We start from the raw sequence: 21,176 nt of genomic DNA on the forward strand, positions 1-21,176 counted from the left end.
AATGACCTGCCTCATCAATATTCATGAGTCAGGTCTCAATTTGCAACCCATTGGGAATGGGCTAATATCACATGGATGGTGGTCTTCTGTGGACAGCAGACCACCATATCGGTGTTTGCTTTTTAAATAAAGCAACTTTTTTTTCAAATGCAGCACTTTTTCCTTAAAGGAAAACTGGATGCATTTAAAAGAAAGATGAAAAGCAGGCAGCGGTCTGCAGAGCCACTTCTTACTCTTGAAAAATAATTAGCATACATTCACATGGCGACTGACTTACCACCTACTTGAAGTAGATAGTAAACTGAATATTTTGTGGCCACGTTTGCAGTTGCAAAACAATCATGCATCCTCCTGCGACTAGCAAAGGATGCCCTTGGTACACCCCTTTCTAGTAACGACTCACAAACCCTATTTTGCTAGTCTGTGATAGGTTAACGACTCGCATAATAGGGTTTGAACATGCTACAACCTTTTTTAGTGGTAGCAAACAGCCCGATTTTCCATTTATGACCGCTAAAAATGATCATACATCTGGCCCCTTGTTTTCAAACTATGATTCTAGAGCTCGGTCTTTCACACAGCTCATACTTCAGCCACATCACTCACAAGTGGAGATGATCTTGACTTCTATCGAGGTAGGAATGAAGTCTGAATCAATGGTAGTATGCCATAAGCGTCACTTTTTGTCACATAAGGAAACTATTTCTTTTGTTTGTAAACCAATTTCATTGCATTTTTAAATCAAGTCATATCATACAGCCATATGTGTATCTTAAAGCCTGGTATTCCCAAACTCTTATGTTCATGTCCGTAGTTAGGCAAAGTAGCGTTGCCTCAGTTAGGCACCGTCCCTCTGAGCACAGCAGGAAATCGCGAGGGGCGATATATTGAGGTTGTTGATATAACTATAGACTAAACAAGTCACTCCAATCTTAATGTGAATAGATGAGCTTTTATTCACAGGGACAATATTGTATTAGTCCTATCGTAAATCCATAAATGTAAATTTAACAGCGTTTGTCAATCAGCATCTCCCAATGCATTTCGGGCATCCGATTCCCTATCATGTCCATAGTTAGCACATATGCATATTATCAACTTGTGATTGTGTGCATTATTTAAATGTACTAATGAAGAGCCAGGCATTATGCATCTTTGACAGCAAAGGTCAACGCCCTCAAAGGCTGGTGACTGTAAACATCCCTGAATTCAAATATTTCCTCCACCCCAACCAACTCCCCTTCCCGTGCCTCGTCCATCCTTGCAATCGGGTGTGCTACATCATCCTTGTGCTTATATCTTAAGAGCAGACCGTGCACTATCTCAAGCCTCAAGGTAGCCTTGTTACCAATCTCTTCCTCTGCATGCATAACCTGGGTGTAGGAACCTGGTCCCTCGCTCATTTGTGCAATAGTGCTTGTTCAGGGGGTGCTCAGCATCTCTTCCAGTGACGAGGGATCGGGGTGCTGCAATGCCTCTACTAAGGCCTCCCATGCTCTGGCCATCCCTAGCGATCCCTGCCCTCTCATGGCCTCTTGGATTCACACTCCCCTTCATACCGAGCCCATCTTATCAGTTCTTTTCTCCAGACTATCCCTATCGGGCCCTTGGGAGCCTTCCAGTTCCTGACTATTTCCCTTTTCGCTAAAAACCGGGCTAGATCCAGAAACTTGCTTGTGGTCTTAGTCTTAGCAGTGTGTGGGAACCAGTGTAAGAGGGAGTGCATTGTACCTCCCATTCTGTAACCTCAGCCATGACCTCCGTAATGGTCTCCCAATAATCCATCAATCTCTGGCATCAACAGAACATGTGGAGAAAGTTGGTACTAACCTCACTCTCACCTGGGCATTTTGCTTCATCTACTGCAAAATATCTATTACTCTTCCCTTATCTTATCTTATCTTAACAAGGTTTTATAAAGCGCTCGCACACCCGGAGGTTTCATGGCGCTAACCGACAGATGCTGTGGAACTGCAGTTTTAGAAGGCTTAAAAGAGGGTTAGGCCATGATCTGGACGAACAGCCAAGTTTTGAGATACCTCCTAAACGGAAGAAGAGTAGTACAGGAGCGAATTTCCATGGGGAGGGAATTCCATAATTTGGAAGCAAGGGTAGCGAACCTTCGCCCACCCTTGCATTGGAGCTTGTAGCGAGGGACAGAAAGTAGGGTTTGAGAGGCAGAGCGTAGGCTACGAGGGGGAATGTATCTTGGTAGGAGATCTTGGATGAACTTCAGGCTACGAGCATGTAGAGTCTTGAAAGTCATGCAGGCAACTTTAAAAGTAACACGTTGTGTGATAGGGAGCCAATGAAGTTGCCTCATTAAGGGTCTGGCTGACTGCCAGCGCGGAAGTCGATATAAGAGTCTAGCTGCCTGATTTTGGACCATCTGCAGGCGTCTACTAAGGACCACGGGGAGGCCCAGGTAGATGGCGTTGGCGTAGTCAAGGTGTGACAACACCAAGGCCATCACCACCTGGGTCAAAGCTGACTGTGTGAGCATCTGACTGATCTTTTTTATTTTGCGAAGCTGAAAAAATATGCGGACACAACCACGAGTTCACTTGAGGCTTTAATGATAGATCTCTATCAATAAGCACCCCCAGACGACTTTGAACCGAGCTAGACTAGGTCGGAGGGGGGGGGGGGGCGAGTTCAGGTGGCCAGTAGTGAGAGCCCCAGAATAGCTGGCTTTTGCCGAAGAGGATCAGTTCTGTCTTGTCTGGATTTAACTTTAATTGGTTACCCTCCATCCAATGACGTATATGGAGCATGGTGTTCTGAAATTGGTAGATCGAATCTGGGGAATTGTCGATTGTAAAAGTAAGTTGCAGATCGTCTGCATAATTAAAAGTGGTAACTTTAAAGGTTTTAAGAGACTGAAGCCAAGGGAGCATATAAATGTTAAATAGAATAGGGGACAGTGAGGAGGGACCCCACAAGTGGTGTGGAGTTCGGGAGATAAAAAGGGGGGGCAAACCAACTGCCTGCGTGCGGTCACTTAAAAATGACCTGATCCAGTCGTGGGCTGAGCCACAGATGCCGGCTAGTCCGACACGGTCGAGAAGGATGTCATGGTCGACCGTGTCTAACGCAGCCGACAGATCGAGTAGGACCAAAGCCTGAGGGATTCCCAAATATGCGTTATGACGCAGGGAGTCCAAGACCGCCGTGATGACTGACTCGGTCGAATGGGCCGGTGGGAATCCGGCTTGATAGGTATCCAGGAAGTTGGTTTTTTCGATGAAACTGGAAAGATGTGATGTTACATGGGCCTCCAGTACCTTGGCTAAATAAGGAAGGAGGGAGATTGGCCTATAATTTGATAGGATGGTGGGTTCCGCTCCTGTTTTTTTTAGGAGGGGCACCACAACTGCCTCTTTAAAAGAGTTGGGTACCGACCCTGAGTTAAGGATGTGTTGAGTCCTAAAATAGTAGAGGGATAAGCAGCAAATTCATTTTTTGAAATATAAGGGGGGCAGCAGTCTTGAGGGGATTCAGACTTTACCCTATTCAAAAGGGTGAGTAGGGAAGGGGCATCCAGGAGAGGAAAGTGATCCAGGGAATGGATACTGGTGACGTGTGTTGGGTCAGGGGAGATGGGTATTGGAACGGAAATGATAGATTTGATGGTCACGATTTTGTCCAGAAAGTATTGATTGAGAGTATTACAGAAATCCTGAGTGAACGTGGGCTTGGGCTGGGTTCTTCCAGGGTTCGATTGTTTGTTGACGATGGAAAAAATTTCCTTGGGGTTATTATTTGATTGCTTGATTATACTGGAGAAGAAAGCAGCTTTGGCTAGAAGAATAGCCTTCATGTAGTCCGCGTGAGCGGCCTAATAAAGGGCCTTTTCAAGAGGGGCATAGGTTCTTCTCCATACTCACTCCTTTTGGTGAACAATTAGTTTTTTCGCCTTGAGGTCAGGGGAGAACCATTTGTGAGCATCAGATTGACGGAGAGTAGTTTTTTCAGTGGGGCATATATATCACTTGCAGTTGCTAGCCAGTTAGAGATGTCAGCCACGATTTGGTTGAGGTCAGTGTTATGAGTGGGTATGGAGTTCTCTAAATTTCCCAAAAAAGCTGGAGTGTCCAGGGAACCCCATTTTCTGATGAGGCCCTTTTTGGTGTCTACATTTGTTTTAGGCTCAGGGATGGAGATTTTGAATTGGATCAGAAAATGGTCGGACCAGATACAAGGGGAGACAGCGAGAGAGGAGATGCTGAGGTTCGTACTCCAAATCTGGTCTAGTATATGCCCTTTAATATGGGTAGTGGTGTTAATATGATGGCTGAAGTTAAGCCCTGTGAGAAGCTCCGTGAGTTCACTCGCCAAAGGGCCACCAAGCTCGCTGTTAAACCAGAAATTGAAGTCACTGATTAATAAGATGTTGGTGTAATCGGTGACCATGGGTTGAAGTATGCCCTGTGGAACACATAAAAATGAATTTGCTTAAATCGCACATTCCTTGATACTTTAGGCATGCGGGCTACAAGGGGCCTACCAGCCCTCTGTGATGGAAATCTCCAGATCTTCCTCCCAGCGGGCTCGTAGATTGTCTAGCGGTATCAGCATATTACCACGCAGCTGCCTATCGAGACAGGTGACAGCTCTATAGTTCCCTGACGAGGTGACCACTTTTTGACAGCCCCCAGCTTGAGGCTGCTCAGATAGGTCCATCCTTCAGTGTCTGTGGACCACCGCCATGACCGCACCATGCAATAACAAGTGACCGCAATGTGGTTCATACCACTCTCTAAAGTCCTCAAATGGAAGTAGTAGCTGAGTCTCAAAGAGGGTCCTGATTATCCTCGCACCTGCAGCGACCAAATCCTCCAGCTCCCACCAATCTCCCCGATGTGAAAGCGCCGTCAGGAACTCTAGAGGGATGTATGAGGAGTAGGGCATGTGTACCCTCGTCTTCTGCAGGTTCCTGTTTATATTGTATATAATTATATATTTTCATACAAAGAATGCTGCCATGTTTATGATTTAACTTCTAGTTGTTTGTGTCCAAGACTAGTATTTGGGCTTCAATAGCTATTGAACTGAGCCAAGGGAGAACGTGTTTATACTCTCCCAGATGCTCGCCTGCCAACCACCTACTGCGTCAGCCATTGGAGCTATGCTGCTACCTAGTAGCGCTCACAGTCCGAAAGTGCCAGAACGCCCCCCCACCCCCCATCTCTGTTGGCCTCTGAAGCGTGGCCAATGCTACTCTCCTGCAACCTGTCCCCAGATGAAACAAGGCACTATTCACACTTGTGGGGAACAAGCAATGTTTTTGCCCATTGATCTGAAGCCCCGACACCGCTCCGAACCGCTCCAGCAGGTTATGGGCGCCCCCAAGTCTTCCCCGGTGTCCCAGAGGATCAACAATAGGTTGTCCAATTAAAGGGCAATATGGTGGGTTTGCTCGCCTAGCGTGATACCCGGACACACGGTACCCGTCGTGGCATAACAGACCAGGGGCTTCATGGCCAGAGCAAGGGGCATCCCTGCAGGGTGCCACGATTTACACTGTAACTTTCTGAGATGATACGGTCCGTATTGACCCTTGTCGATGTCTGTGTACAATAGTCTGGTCCAAGACACAATCCCCTGTCCAAGGCCAAAACACATCATTACCTTATAGAGGAAGGGCCTTTCTAGGTTATCGAACACCTTCTCGATATCAACTACAAAAACCAAAGCCTCCTTTTTATTGTACGTATCTGCCTCCAACAGACAGAGAAATCTCAGAATATTCAAGGCCATGTTGCAGCCTGGAATAAATCCTGCCTGATCTCGATGTATAAGTTCTGGCATGTGCTGTAAAAGGCCGGTGCCCAATATCCTGCTCTATACCTTATAATCAACTTTCATCATCCACAATGGCCTGTAGGGCCTCTTGTCATTAGCCAGTTCATCAGGTTTCAGAAGGGGCACAATCAGGGTCTCTCAATTAGAAGTGGGAAGCAGTCTGTGTCTTTCGCCGCTTTATAGACCTCCATCAGCTGGGGGCCTAAGTCTTCGTAATAGGCTGAGTGAAACTCCACCAGCAGTCCGTCCGTGCCAGGTGTTTTGTTTCAGGCTATGGATTTTATGGCTGCCCTAATCTCTGGGAGCGTAATGTTGACATCCAGTATGTCCACTTCTGCCAGTGTGGCAGTCGGTAGTTCAACTGGCGCCAGAAATGCCTCGATGTCTGTAACTGAGCGGTGAGCTGCGCTACTAAAAAGGCTAGTGTAATACTCATGGAACTCGCGGTTAATGTCTACCTGACGATATAGCATGCAGCCCTGGTCCTCGACGAGCTCCACTACCACAGATCCCTCCCAACCTAAACCAAGCAACGGGGGATTAGGATCAGAAAGGGTTCTGGAAAGATACTCAGTGGTCCTGACCATCTCATGCACAGCAGGCATGCACATTATTGCATCCAACCACACATGGAGATCATGCAAATGAGAGAAAAAGGAGTAATCACGTTTCCTCGGGTGGTGAGGCCTCCAGGAATCCACCAGGTCCCATTGTGTCTGCCAGTTCGCGAATGCTCTGTTCGCTATAATTATTGAGGAGTCCCTCAACAGGGGATGGGAATGGTCCACAGCAGGATCAGCTACACAATTATAGCCCTCTCCCAGGAGGACCTGACCCACCAGATGAGGGGCTAATACTCTTGAAAACTCAGCTAGAAAGGACCTTTGATCCACATTTGGGCCATAAAGGCTACCTGTAGTAATATCTTGGCTATTTAATAGTCAGTGACCGCTACATATCAGCCCGCCCGATTGATCAGATGTCTAGTATGCTGGAAGGGTATCCCAGGTCTCACCCACACTAGGTCTCCCCTTGCAAAAGTGGACTACCTTGTGAAATAAGCCTGCCCTCTCCATCTACGCTGTTGCGCTGCCCCTTCTATCGCCAGGGGGTGTGTTTCCTGAAGCATCACTATCTGCACCCCTTGCCTGTTGAGATATGTGAAGACCTTATGCTGTTTAACCATAGGGTGCATCCCCCTGATATTCCATAATGATACTTTATATGTCACGAAGGTTCCATTGAACATAGGAAGAATACCTCAGATGACTCCGCAAATAACAAATTGGTCCCAACTATGGCGGCACTGCACGTGTTTTCACAAAAAGGAGTTCTTACTCGAGGCACACATCAAATCCCGCTCCCCAACAAAAAACATCAAAACACCCCAACTCCCACACACCAGGACAAGCAGGGCAACCCCCCCCACCCCCCACCACCCTCCATCTAAACTGTCAGCCAGCAGGCCCATGTGGGTGCACCCATAGAAACCTCAAGGGGAGAACAGAAGTGATGGTTTTGTACTCTTCCCCCATTCAACAAGCTGCAGTAAGCAGAGTGTGATTCCCAGGTGCATGCCCCCACAGACATTCCACAGGATAAACATTATCGACCCTCCCCGACTCACAGCCAATCTCAAGTCCATGTGCTGGATCCCACAGGGTACCTCTCCACCAGTCAGGCCGAAAGACAGTTGAGTATATATCAAAGCAATTGCCGCCATTTTGCTTTGAACACCACCCTTTCTGGTCTCAGATGGCCTCTCCAATGCACCAGGACAGAGTTCCGATGGAGTGCGACTCACACCATTGCTGGCTGTCCACGCCCCCATCACATACAGAAACTTTGTAACATCTTGTATAGTGTTCATACAGGCACACTTCAAAATACGAACTGTAGATGTAGATCAGTTGGATCTTAGGACTTTGTTTTTATGGGTGAACATTTGATCATGTGTGTGCGCCATGACATAGGCCTGTCTCACAGAGTGCGGTCTTGTTGAACCGGGAGGGGTGCCCAAGGCTATTGCCTTCACCAAGAGTTAAGTACAATGAGTGCAGTGGTGGCAGCATACCTTGTAGTGATCAGCAGGAGTGAACAGGACCTTTTTCACCTGTGTCACTGGAATGAGGTCTACATGCTCATTTACTTTTTAAAGTACTGCTACTGTTTCCTTAACTCACCGATAGCCTTCATCAAGTTGATCTGAAGTGCTGTGCAGTTAAGCAGTGATGTATGTGCGCTGGGGGTATGTGTGCCTTGGGAGAGTCTCATACCGGGACAATGCAGTACTGAGTAGTGTGTGCATGGTATACGCATGTGCTAGACGTCCATTTGTCTGAGAATGGTAAAGTACCTGAATGATGTAGCGCTGGGCAGTGCTTGCATGTTCAGTGCAAGTGCCGAATGTATGGGTGCCCCTGAATGGTACAGTACATGGTGAATGCAGTACTGTGCAGTGAGGGTATGCTTATTACATTCACTGGGTGTATGTGTGCCTGTGAGTGGTACGATACATGGAAGGGCCTGGGTTCCATTTTGGGAGACCCAGGCCTGCATGGTGAAACATAGAGTGGAGGTTGAGAGATCCCCTTAGACAGATTTGTGCATTGCTGCTTCCCTGTAAGCTGGGTGGGGACACACTGGGTAGGATAAGCCCTCCCCTTTACAATTCGAAGTGTACTGTTTGATTCAGTGTGAGGTCACAAGGAAGAGGCCTTGGCACATCTCATGAAGATGATGTGGCTGATAACAGAACCATTGAGAGTAGGTCTGGGAGCCATGAGCTAACCTTTTGATGCACATATCATTGTGGCGCATATCATGGTTATTCCCGTTGCACCTGCTTTCCCGGTGACCCTCTGAAAAGATGTTCTGACAGAAGCCGTCTAGGGGTGTTTTTAAACTCCCATAAACCTTAAAATACATACTGTGGTTCATCAGTTGTGCCCATTTATGAACCATGTTAGGAGTTCCATCTAGTACTCAGAATTGTATAAATGGACTGATACTGGAAGGTTTCTATAATTTGATAAATCTGTAGTTCCCGTCTGTAGAATGTGTTCATATGATGGTGGCCAGATTTGTAAATCCAGTGTAGACCCTAAATCCCATGGAGCCAACTACTTTCTACCCTGTTTTATCTGTTTTGAATTTCCAGACCTAGACATACCGCTGTTGGAAGTAATAACTGCTGACCAGTTTTAAGTGCTGAATTGACGATATTTGACCATTATCTTTTTTTTTTTTTTACAAGGTCATCATCTCCGTTAGTCAATTGATAGCAGACGTTATAGGAATTGGAGGCACCAGGTTCCAGCAGTCTCTTTCCATCATTAACAACTGCGCAAACAGTGATAGGCTTATTAAGGTAAGTGTTGTTGTGCATTATATTTATTTCTTTTTCAAAAGATCAAATGAAAGTCAATTGGATGTAAACTTTATTTTCACAGATTGTCAAATCTTTGCTACATTAAGAACACCCGATTAGCTGTAAAAGCAAAGTAACCGAAGTGCCAACTTGTGTAATAAGGGTACTGGCTTCTTGGATTTGATGAGGACCTTGGTATAACTGGTGAAGCCCGTGCATCAAAATTTTTAGTAACATTTTTAGTAACATTTTCCACATCTTTTCCATCTTTCGTTGGGAATATTGCCATGGCTCCTGAAACGTTCTAGGTTTTGAGATGGGCTAGATCTGCATTCAGAGACATGTTTTTGATTCCTATTCCTCATGCGTGTGGGGGCTTAAATATTGCAGTCATTCCACATGAAAATTCCCTAGAAACCCCGCATATTGGTAATGCTAGGCTCACGGCATTCTGGGTAACATTCTTGGTTTGTGTTCTGTGATTTATGTTTGTCCATTTGAGAAATGCAACACAATATTGATCAAATGTGTTAAATAAAATGAAGCTGCTCATTTTTTTATCATATCTTCAAGCTGCAATGCTTTGTTGGATGCGGGGATGGTAACAAGACATAGTCTAGAACGGTCTGGAAAATAAATAACACTTAGTTTGTTATTGCGAACTAAGAAATCAAGGAGGTACCTGTGTTTAAACAAATCAACATTGCTTTTTTTTTTATTTAATGGAAAGCTCCAGCACAGAGTGCCTGAACACCCCAGCAGTGAAAGGGTTAACTAATCCCATAGCAAACTCTAGAGAGGCAGTCTGTCGCCAAAGCAGTGACTAGTCTAATAGTAACCATCTCTGCAGTGCAGCTCTGCACTCAATTCTGAGTTATCATAAGAGTGATTAGAGACGGATTGCAGAAACGCACACAATCTTTACCTCTCGCAAACAAAAACTCCAATAGGCTGTTCACTCACTGAGGTGTTTTCCTACATAGACTTTTTTCCTATATAGACTTTTCCCAACAGACTGGTATAAGAGCGACAACCTCTTCTGTTTCGATGTTCAAACGCTAGCCTGGTATTCTTCTAGTAGTGTTACTATAGGATATTTTACCTGCATTGTGTTCTAGGACTTCGTGTCTCTAGCATCAGCACAGTTGCATGTGGGTGAATGAAAAGGAAATTTGGCAGCCATTTCATAGTTCAATAACAATGCTAAGCAAGGGTCTCTTTTTTACGTTTAGATTGTCTTGATGAAAGGTACTATCCCATACTGCATCATGCAAACAAAAGTCATTAGTGAGGTGCTGACAGTGTGGTCAAAGTTTGGGATTTATAATAACCTATGTGAGAATAGTAAAAGTTCATATGTAGGTCTCGCCACAGCAGCCTCATGTTTTTAAAAGATTTCATAGTAAAAATACATACCTACATAACATTCATACTGGGGCTTTCGGTCAGCTCTCTTCCTCTATTGCTGTATTAAAGCATCATTCATATTTTGCTTCTGCTCTCCACATCTTACAAAATGGTGCATTGGATCAGCCCAATTTGGCCTTTGGCTCTCTTGCACTGTGAGTGTCAGCATTTTGCATGATCACATGTGCACAGCAGTCTGAAAAAGAAAAGGTAGGCGCTTCAGTTTCAGGATTATTTTGCCAGGGAAGCTGGCCCACTTCTTTATTTTAATATTTATTCCGATTTCTTTTTTCCATATTGCATGTATTTGCCAAACAAAACATTAAAAGAATTGCACTCTTGCCATGACTTGACCTTTGCCTGTCATTGTTTTAATAGACATGTAAAAGGTTCTCTGAATTTACTAAAGGATTATAATGATTAATATATGAATGGACAGTTAATGTATCCAATCAGTTAGTTCTTTTACTGATATACTTGTGACAGTGTGAGCATATCCTTAGATTATGTATTCTGTTATGCGGAGTATTAACCCATGCCGTGCTTGTCATTGTACTGCTGTGTACAGTTATGCTTCATAAAAATAAGAATTTGCAAGTCTTCAAAGTTTCATATATATTGCACACCATCTATATATATCAGTGACCATTCACGTATGTGGGTGTTTTGAGCCATGATTGATTCAAGTCTTTGGAAGAGAACTATTACTTTTCACTTTTAATTGGAAGATTAAAAGTTCATTAATGGTGCTACTTCTCATGAAGAGTTACAGGGTAAACTTACTTGAGCATTATGCGCTTGTCTTTGTCGTGCATTCCTTTTGTCAATATGATGAGTGGTTTCAGCGCTCTAGAATTTTCATATACTAGTCTCTGTGAGTAATTTGTAATTTGTTTATGAAAACCAAAGCACTATCTCACCAGAATCGTGTGAATAGCTTTTAATCTCTTTCTAAAACTATCGTAGTTTAGTGATGCATTTTTCAGCTGTGCTTTATTGATCACAAACCTGGGGTAAAGAATTTTTGGAGCAAGCCTAGTGTTGTGCAGGATTCAAGAATATATTACTGTTTGGATTCACAATACATCTTACTACAGTGAACAATTTGATATCCATTTAAAGATGGTTAGTGATGCAGGGGAGATATTTTTCATGCTCGCAATTATACACTCAGTGTGGAGGTGAGAATTAGAAAAGTGGATACATAATTAACAAATTGACTTACGGATGGGGAGAAGGAGTGAGTACTTTACCTTTTGTTGTCTCACCCAAAATGTCCAGGTGTTCTATCGGAATGTTTGCACGTTTGTAACATTTGTTGTCCATGAATCAACACTTACCGATACTTTGCAAATCTTTAAATCCTTAATGTGTTTTTTATGTGTATGCGTTTCCTCTAAAGCTGAATTATTAAATTAATGCAAAAGGTTTTAAAGGGTTGTGTCAAATGTTGGTCTAGGAGGGCTGAATCTATGATGAATTTCCAGAATCGTCTCTCCCTAGGAGTTCTATATACATTATTTTTCGCTTGTTTACTTATGGAATATGCCAAAGTGTTATGAACTTTGCATGTAATGTATGTTATGATCATTCACACAAGTGAATGTTTTTTTTTGTTTTAGCACACTTCCTTTTCCTCGGATGTGAAGGACTTGACTAAACGCATCCGTACAGTATTGATGGCAACGGCACAAATGAAAGAGCATGAGAATGACCCTGAAATGCTAGTGGATCTCCAGTATAGTTTGGCAAAGTCATACGCCAGCACCCCTGAACTCAGAAAGACCTGGTTGGATAGCATGGCCAAAATTCATGTAAAAAATGGGGATTTCTCTGAGGTACAAAACACAGCACATGTTTTACTTACTCTTAAATGCAAGTGGATAATATTAAAAATATGTGACATAGTAGTGGCTGATTAAGGGTTATGCATAAATCAGGCTAATAGAAAGTACAAGAGTAATAACCGCGACATTGCTTTGCCTTGAAGTAGTTTGTAAAATAGTGTTTGGCTAAATCTGTCTTCACAATGTGTTTTTAAGACCTGTTCATTCAGGTGGTGTTGAGTTTCAGTGACATAATTTGCTCAGGCTTGTTTGTCTATTTCAGTGGCGGCTGCTCCCGGGAAGCGGCGGTTGGGTTAAAAAAAATCCTTACCTGCCGGCCAGTCGGCTGACCAGCCACTGCCTCTCCTCCGTCCTCGTCCTGGCGTCTTCTGTGCAAGCAGGAAGAGGAAGCACCTGGCCTCACTGACTCCTCCTAGCCAATCACAACACTGCAATGCAGCGTTGTAATTGGTCTGAGCGCCGTAATTCGTCTCTCAGCCAGGCAATGGGAGCCTGGGCATGTTCTCCACCCAGGCTGTAATGCAACCTGGGCAGAGAACATGCAAAGTAGGCATGGCTGTTAGGCCAGCCTGAGAGGGCTGACCTATCAGTCATTGTGCACTCACAAAGGGCCCACCACTCCTCCCCCCTGCTCTGAGAGCAGAGCAGATTCGCCCGCCCCTACAAGTCGCAGCAGCAGGAACATATAGAATAATAATGTCAAATTCTTATCATTTTATTTTTCCTTATTTACAAAGCAGTGGGGTGACGCTCCTCCACCCTAGCAGAGGATCGCCACTGGTCTAAATGTACGGTTTTGAGATTTACTGGGACATCCATACAGGAATGCACTCTTGAAGAACCTGTTGTACTGAGGGCAAGTTTTTGAGGCGGAATAACCCACTTGAGCCTTGGACATTTACTGTTGCCAATCAGTGCAGAAGCAAAGTACTCTATTAGAAGTTCTCTTCAATTTTGGTTGTTCAAGTCAAGTGCCTGTTTTCCCTTTATTGCCTTTCTATGCAAGCTGTACAGCCTTTATGCCATTCTGAGGCAATTATGATCATCACTAAAGGTACTCCGGTGTCATCTCAAACAGAGAAAATATCATTGCCAAACTGCGCTAGAGCAGAAGGTGAACCCCTTCTAATAGCAAATCAGGAGCACCTTGTTAAAAAACTGTGTCTATGCAAAATGGAGGAAATCTGGTCTTCTATATTCATTCTTCTGGCAGTGAGAGATAACCAGATATATTTTGATAATTAACCTTTAAATATTTAAATCTGGATAAGACAGAGGTTGTATATGTTGCTTCCTTTGAGCCAGTCAACCACATTCCATTCCTTCATCAGATCCCAACTACCAGAATAGCTATGCATTGAAATATGTTGTTCATATGATAACATTTTCTGTATTACACAAGAAGAATGTTAAACCCTTAAACGCTACTTATAATTGTTATGGTATATTGTATGGTGGGTCAAATCTTTGCAGAATGTATTTATTATTGCAACAATGAGAGGTGGAGCACGTTATCTTGAAGAGATTGCAGAATAGCATTTTTGTTAGGTCTCGCACCTGCGATACAAGGCGAAAGCCCTGTCGCAGCGCGAGGCCTATAGCTGTCGGCTCTGCTTACAAGGAGCCAAAAGGGAGACAAGAGAAGGGCACGCACAGCCTTCCGGAATCGGATCAGGTCGCGCGCACGTTCACCATCGCCTGTCTCCCTTGAAAGCCTCCAACAAACACAGCCACACCTCCCCCTGCTTTCGCACATGCATGCGCACACACACACACACGAGCGCACACACAGGGACACACACATGCACACACACAGAGACACCCCCCTCCCCCTACAACTAAGCCCCACTCACCGCATCAGCGCCACTCCGGACCTCTGCAGCCTCCGCGGGGCTCTCCCTCTGGCATGGGAGCCCTGCGTCACCACTGCTCCTCTGGCAGGCACTCCGTGGGTGCGGGCTTCAGAAGACGGAAGTCTCGCCCCACAACAGGTTTCGGTTTCGCTCACGTCTTGTTTGTTTTTTTTTTTACACAATAACGATCGATCTCGCGATCGCTTTCAGTGCTGCTTGTTCTTTTCTGAGAGCATTTTTTTGTAGTTGGCACAACTGTCCTTTTCCCCCTTTTGGAATTTACTCTAAATGTGTCAAATTACATATAAAACTATTAGATCATGCAGATTTTACATACCCAGGCATCGGAGAGTAGCGCTGTTTCTAGAAAATATGGCGTAACGACCAGAGATTCCGACTTTGGCGCTGTAGAACCTAGTTTCGGCATCAGCTCAACAGCCTGTGCTTTTGGGCAATCTCCTTTTAATCTTCCCTTGCTAAATGTAAAATTAGATGAATATTTCCTTGTTTCCTAACATTTGGAATTCCCAGGCGCTAGGCTGAGGTGTTTGAGGGCAGGTCTGAAATCTCATTCGAGGGGTGTCGATTAAGCAGTTTTCGCCTCTCCTGTAGGCTCTGAAAGGACTGCGACCCCCCCATAAAATACTATAAAGTGGGTGTGCAAAGTAACTGCGTGGGGGTAGGGACCCACCCCGAGGTTCTCACGGTCATCCTGGCATCTCCAAACACTTGCAGCCCGCTTTGTTTGCAGCGAGGAAGGTGGTGTACGCAGTATCGATTGGGGCAGGGGTCTCGACGCAGGGCCCCCTGTGAACCTTCAGGGCCATAAATCTACTCATTGGGGCATTTTATTTCCTGAAAAGTTCGACCCCAAGTGGGATTGCTGTGGCAACCCGAGCCCAACGCCTGAGCCGAAAAGTAAATCTTAATTTGGTCAGATAACCCATCCGTCCAAATGAAATATTAGATTGGGTAATAGTAACACCAGTTATTTATATTGCTTCAAGGTGATCAGTGTGTAGGTCAGAGCGCTATATAAAAGTTATTGACGCTGTTTTTCAATGTGCATCCAATCTGACCTTTGTTTCTTTTTTTCCTTGCTCATAGATAACGTTACATCGTCACCCTCGCCCCCCTTCACCCACACACCCCCACACCCTCTCACCCCCACACCCTCTCACCCCCACACCCTCACCCCCTCACCCTCTCACCCTCACTCCCCTTCACAACCCCTCACCCTCACACACCCCTCACCCTCACACACCCCTCACCCTCACACCCCCTCACCCTCACACCCCCTCACCCCCCTCACCCTCACACCCCTTCACACACCCTCACCCTCACCCTCACACACCCTCACCCACGCTCACACCCCTCACCCTCCCTCACCCTCACCCTCCCTCACCCTCACACACCCTCACACACCCTCACTCACCCTCACAACCCTCACCCTCCCCCCCCTCACACACCCTCCCCCTTACACACCCTCCCCCACCCTCCCCCTCAAAACAAAGCATAGCATAACATAACAAAGCATAGGAAAACATAGCATAGTGTAACAAAACATAGCATGGCATAACAAAACACAACAAAACATAGCAGAACACAACATAGCATAACATAACAAAACAAAGCATAGCATAGCATAGCATAACAAAACACAACAAAACATAGCATAGCATAACAAAACACAACAAAGCATAGCATAACAAAACAAAGCATAGGATAGCAAAACTAAACATAGCATAGCATAACAAGGCAAAGCATGGGATAGCAAATCAAAACAAAGCATAGCATAACAAAACACAACAACACATAGCATAACAAAACATAGCAACACACAACAAAACATAGCATAGCTTAACAAAACACAACAAAACATAGCAAAGCAAAACATATAATAGCATAGCAAAACATAGCATAGCATACCAAACACAACAAAACATAGCATAGCATAACAAAAAATAGCATAGCAAAACAAAGCATAGCATAATAAAACACAACAAAACATAGCATATCATAACATAGCATAGCAAAACATAGCATAACGAAACATAGCATAACATAACAAAACACAGCATATCATAGCATAACAAATCAAACCATAGGATAGCAAAACATAGCATAGCATAACAAAACAAAACATAGGATAGCAAAACAAAACATAGCATAGCATAGCATACAGCATCACTCCGCACCACCACAGCATCACTCAGGGGCACCACAACATCACTATGCGCTACCACTGCATCACTGAACGCCACAGCATCACTCGTTCGTCATCACAACATCACTTAGCGCCACCACAGCATCAATCTGTGCAACCATTCAACAACAACTAGTTCAAATATGTTCTCTCAATGTTTCAAGCTTTATTACAAATGTAACAAAAAGATGTTAATATTTCACTTCTGTTCTTGGATTTTCGTCACAATAAAATACACTGAACATAATCTTCACAAAAGTTATTTACAAAAGTTTAAGCTATTGCCATTATAAATTACAATAACTTTTATTTAAGTATTATTTATTTAAAAAATTTAAAAGCCATTTTTATTTGTAATATCAATACATGTAAGTCACGTAAATACAACACATATTGCATTACAAATGCTATAGGTGTCACATTTGCAAAAGTTATAACTATTGGCATTGTAAATGACAAAGCTATTCATTTTACTAATTTTAAAAAATAAAACATAAATAAAAAATGGTGTCATTTACAATACCAATAGCTCAAACTTTCCTAATGCGAGACCTATTGCATTGCAAATGCTTGTGTAATTATGAAAGCCCCTCTTTAAACTACGAGGAATTTGGAAGGCTGATCTAAAGTTACACAACTAAAACTGCAGAAGATTTTGTTATAGAAAACTCAACAATAGAAAATGCATTGTTGTTTGAAAACTTAAACAGAATTTATTAAAAAATTAACAGAACTTTTGCAATTGGGATTTATTGTAAATCTGCAGGCCAGAAAAATGTTTTGCATAACAAGTTGCTGGATGCACAAGTACACTGGCCTAACTTATGTTTCATTGAGAAAAAGCTCATAAAAAGTTCCTTAGATGTATCTTGCAAGATAATGATAAAATTGCTGCAAGAGACTATAGGAAAGCAGTATCTGCTTTTTATGGTTACCCCCACATTTTGCTGATGTCACACTGTTTTTAGCCTAGTCTAACCAGGATCCTGCTATCCAGGACCCCAATCTATCTGCTTTCTCCCTTAAATTGCAATGCATATACTTTAGGTACACTCCAGATTGGATACTGGGGTACCCTTAACAGTCCCTAGTATATGGTACACCTTGTACCCAGGGCATAGGTACTGCAGGGCCCACCCATGGGCTGCAGCATGTATTATGCCACCCCTGAGAGGCCATCCAAATTGACACAACAGGCCTGCTACTGCAGACTGTGTAAGAGGGTGCTTGCACCACTTACTGAGATACAGGTTCACTATATCTATCTAAATCACTACACGTAAATACCTAACCGTCCCCCCTATGGCAACCTTAACAATCCTGAAGGCAGGGTGCTGGCTTTTACGTGAGAGGGTGCCACTGCATGAGCAGAGCCCCTCTGCAGCCTTCGGAGACCACTCTCCAGGGTTGTCTGCGATGCAGGCAGACATTTATGTTTAAGTGCTTTATAACCAGATGGTAAATGCTAATTTTAAAACGGCTGCTTAGAAACGTAGTGTTTGGTGTCAAACACCTTGGAATCATACCTCCACACCAGTAACTTGTGTAGGAGGTATGGTTCCACCCTATTAGATCCACTACTGTGGGTCATCCGTTTACCCGGTACCAGCTTTTTCGACCGGGGCAGCACAAAATGGATTTTGCCAGCCACAGACACAGGTCTGGCCTCCTGCTGCTGAGCCAGCTCTCGCAGAGGAAGGCATATCAATAGGCATCTTGTCACAGGGAGGTGTAACCACCTCCCAGACAGGACTTAGTGTATTGGGGCTGGGTGGGTGCACTCTCTGAGTGCCAGAAAGTCTGCACTGAGGGCACATTTGATTTCCATGTGCATAGTTCAACTCGAACCAGTTCTGGTAGACATTGGCTCCTGCTCTGGCACGAAACTGGACAAAGGACATGGGTGTAGCCACCCCTCTGTCCTGCCCCTCCCCTAGGAGGGTCCACAGAATCTTTCCAACCCCTTCCCATGGGTATAAAGTGCATTACCTGACTACAAGACTTTAGATTTTCTCTGGACAAGATTCTGTTAAGAAGAAACCAAGTACTTTGACTGCCTGCATGACGCTGGACGACTGAAGAATCTCCCTTGGAGTAAAGGAATTACTCCCCTGCAAAAGCAGGCACCTAAACGCATCTGACCGGTTTGCTTCTCCCAAGCTCCTAAAGACTCCAAAGATTTCAGCAACACAGGAGGTGGTTTCCCGAAGGTCCCTGAGGTCGATCCGCCCTCTCAGCGACTCTTAGACCAGTATCCCTCGTAGGGACCGTGCAACCCGAACAAACCCCTGTACTCCCCATACATTTGCAGTCGCATATGCTTAGTGACGATTCCAGAGCCTGTGTTTTGGACTCCGTGTAGTCCCGACCCCGAGTAGTATTTGCACCGAAGATTTCTAGCCTCCACTCTCCGAGTGTCCTGTGGGCTGGTGCTTTGCAGACTTGCTTGAGGTCTCCCCGCAATCCCTTGTCCGTTGGCCTGTGGATCCTGGCAAGGGTAACTTTTTAATTCTTGGGCTTTCCTGGTTGCTCCAGGTGTGCCCTGACTCCCCATTGCTTGGAGAGTCCCCTGGACCTTGCTGGTCCTCTCCGTAACCTGTTTCCTCTGACCGTGTGGGGTGCATTTGCCAAGGCTTGTTGGTGCTCCAGCCGGACATCGACCCCTCAGCACTCGACATCCTTCGTGGGACCGCTCACCTTCGGATCCTGGTCGTCCTTGACGTCTCCTGGTCCCCGTGGCTGCAGAGTCAAGCATCCCTTCTTCTCACCTGACACACTCAACATCACTGGGCATTCGACTACTAAGCCCCTGGTCACCTGACGTGACCCAGACTCTGGCTTGGTTTCCACCAGACACTTTTCGCCTTCCTGGTAGCAGTACTTCTTTGCAGCTCTCCATTGAAAACAACGAAGGCTTCCGCACCACTTGACCCCTATGCACCCGGGATAGGTAACATGGGTACCCCGGTACTCACTGGTGTGTTGGCCTTAGAACTTCCTATGTTCCAAAGGGTTTGCTCGAAGTCCTCGTAGAAGGGTCCTTAAGCTTAGAATTTGCAACCACGACTTTCCCATGGAGTTGTACGGAGCCAGCGTCTGTGGTTCCTCACTGCACCCGTTCTCCGTGGGCTCCCTGTGTCACTCCTCTGGGTGGTTCCTTGGGGTCCCAGCGATTCTAGGTGCTCTAGGCACTGTGTCTAGTCGTTGTTGTTATACCATTTTTTTACTATATGGTTCAGTCTCCCCCTGGAGCCTGCTATGCATTGTGCTATTTACGAATGTTCTATTGGTTCAGTATTGTGTGCTTTATGCCCTAGTCTCACATAGAGACTAGTAGAGAGTGAAATATAAAAATATGTATTTATTAATATAAACACTGTGTGGTTCTCCGTTCATTTAGTCATTTAGGTGGTGATATTCTGATAAAACAAGCTGCTTCACATTCCTTCAAGATTAAGCCTGAAGGCTGCTCTGCATAGCTACCACTAGGATAGCTTTCAATAAAGGTTATATTTGACCTCATACATCCTAAGTGACGTGTGGACAGGTACAAGGTGCCCACATCGGAGTAATATCCACAGATTCCTTAACGTAGAATTATCCCCAGGCGTGAGACTGGACCCTGAAAATGTTCTTTGCCACAGCATCTCTGCGTGCCGGGGGCGGTACCACGTGACTCCGCCCTGACGTCATCCGCGGGCGTGACGTCCGCGAGGTCACATAAGCCCCACCCTAGCTTGCTGACGTCAGTTTTTCTCTTTTCCGCGTGCAACGCGGATCCGGATCGTGTCCTGGCCTGTTTTCAGACCTTTTCACGCTTTACGTTGAGGAACAATGTGCGAATGCCTTCGGGCTTCAAGGCGCATACTGATTGTACACGTCGGATGTTGGCGACAGACCCTCACCCTATCTGTATGTTGTGTTTGAGCGAGCACCATGACTCTACGCCCCTTGCCTATCGCCACCCTACCCGCCGTTTCCTGGTGTCGGGGCGGCTACGGCCCAAATGAAAGCCTGCGCTGCGGCTATGCAGACTTCTTTGGTCCCTCCTTCTCCTCCTGAGACGTCTGCGGATCCCTTGCCTCGCGAGGGGTCTTCCGCGCAGTAGCCAGCGGCTTTGTCCCAGGCGGGTTCAGCTTAAGGTTGTAAGAGGGTGGTGTCTTGGGGGGTGGTTCTGCGGGGTCCCCTCTTCGACCCACGGCGTCCTTGCTAGATTGACAGGACTCAGGGCACGTCCCTGAGCCCCCCTTGGTCCTCAGAGGCCAAGCCGGCGACTTTTCGGCACCGAAGGCTTTCCTCCCCGGCACAGGCGGTGCTGCGGGTGGAGGCCAGAGCTTGGGGTGCTTTTCCGAGCCCGTCTCGATCCTCTACGCAGGCAGCTGCCTCGTGTGAGGTCGAGCCGGCGCCTTTTCGGGACCGTTCCTTAGACGAACCGGCTCCGACCCCACTCCATTCTCCTAGGGAGTATGTGGTGGTGGTCGACTCGGTGCTACCTATGTCCTCTCCAGCGCCAATGGGCATCGCACCAGACTCCATGGTGCCGTGCCGGCGTCGGGTCCTCGACTCGTCTTCCCGAGGTTGGTCAGCTCCTGGTCTCTTCTTCTCCGGAGACGGGCCGCCGTGTCATTGCTTTTTCTCTGTTGTCTTCTAGGAAGGGCTCCTCACCGTACCTGCGGCCTCAGCCCTTG

General features: G+C 45.6%; 1 protein-coding gene across 9 annotated transcripts in view; it reads left to right on the forward strand.

The window, feature by feature from the left end:
* Positions 1-21,176, forward strand: part of DOCK9 (dedicator of cytokinesis 9) — a 1,255,128-nt gene that overhangs the window by 1,020,505 nt on the left and 213,447 nt on the right. For all 9 annotated transcript variants that reach the window (XM_086947866.1, XM_086947869.1, XM_086947867.1 and 6 more), the window contains exons 42-43: positions 9,062-9,175; positions 12,205-12,420. In XM_086947866.1, the coding sequence (XP_086803992.1) occupies positions 9,062-9,175; positions 12,205-12,420 (330 nt within the window). The remainder of the gene's footprint in view (positions 1-9,061; positions 9,176-12,204; positions 12,421-21,176) is intronic.

Source organism: Lissotriton vulgaris (genome assembly GCF_964263255.1).
Source record: "Lissotriton vulgaris chromosome 8 unlocalized genomic scaffold, aLisVul1.2 SUPER_8_unloc_1, whole genome shotgun sequence".
Classification (NCBI taxonomy): Eukaryota; Metazoa; Chordata; class Amphibia; order Caudata; family Salamandridae; genus Lissotriton; species Lissotriton vulgaris.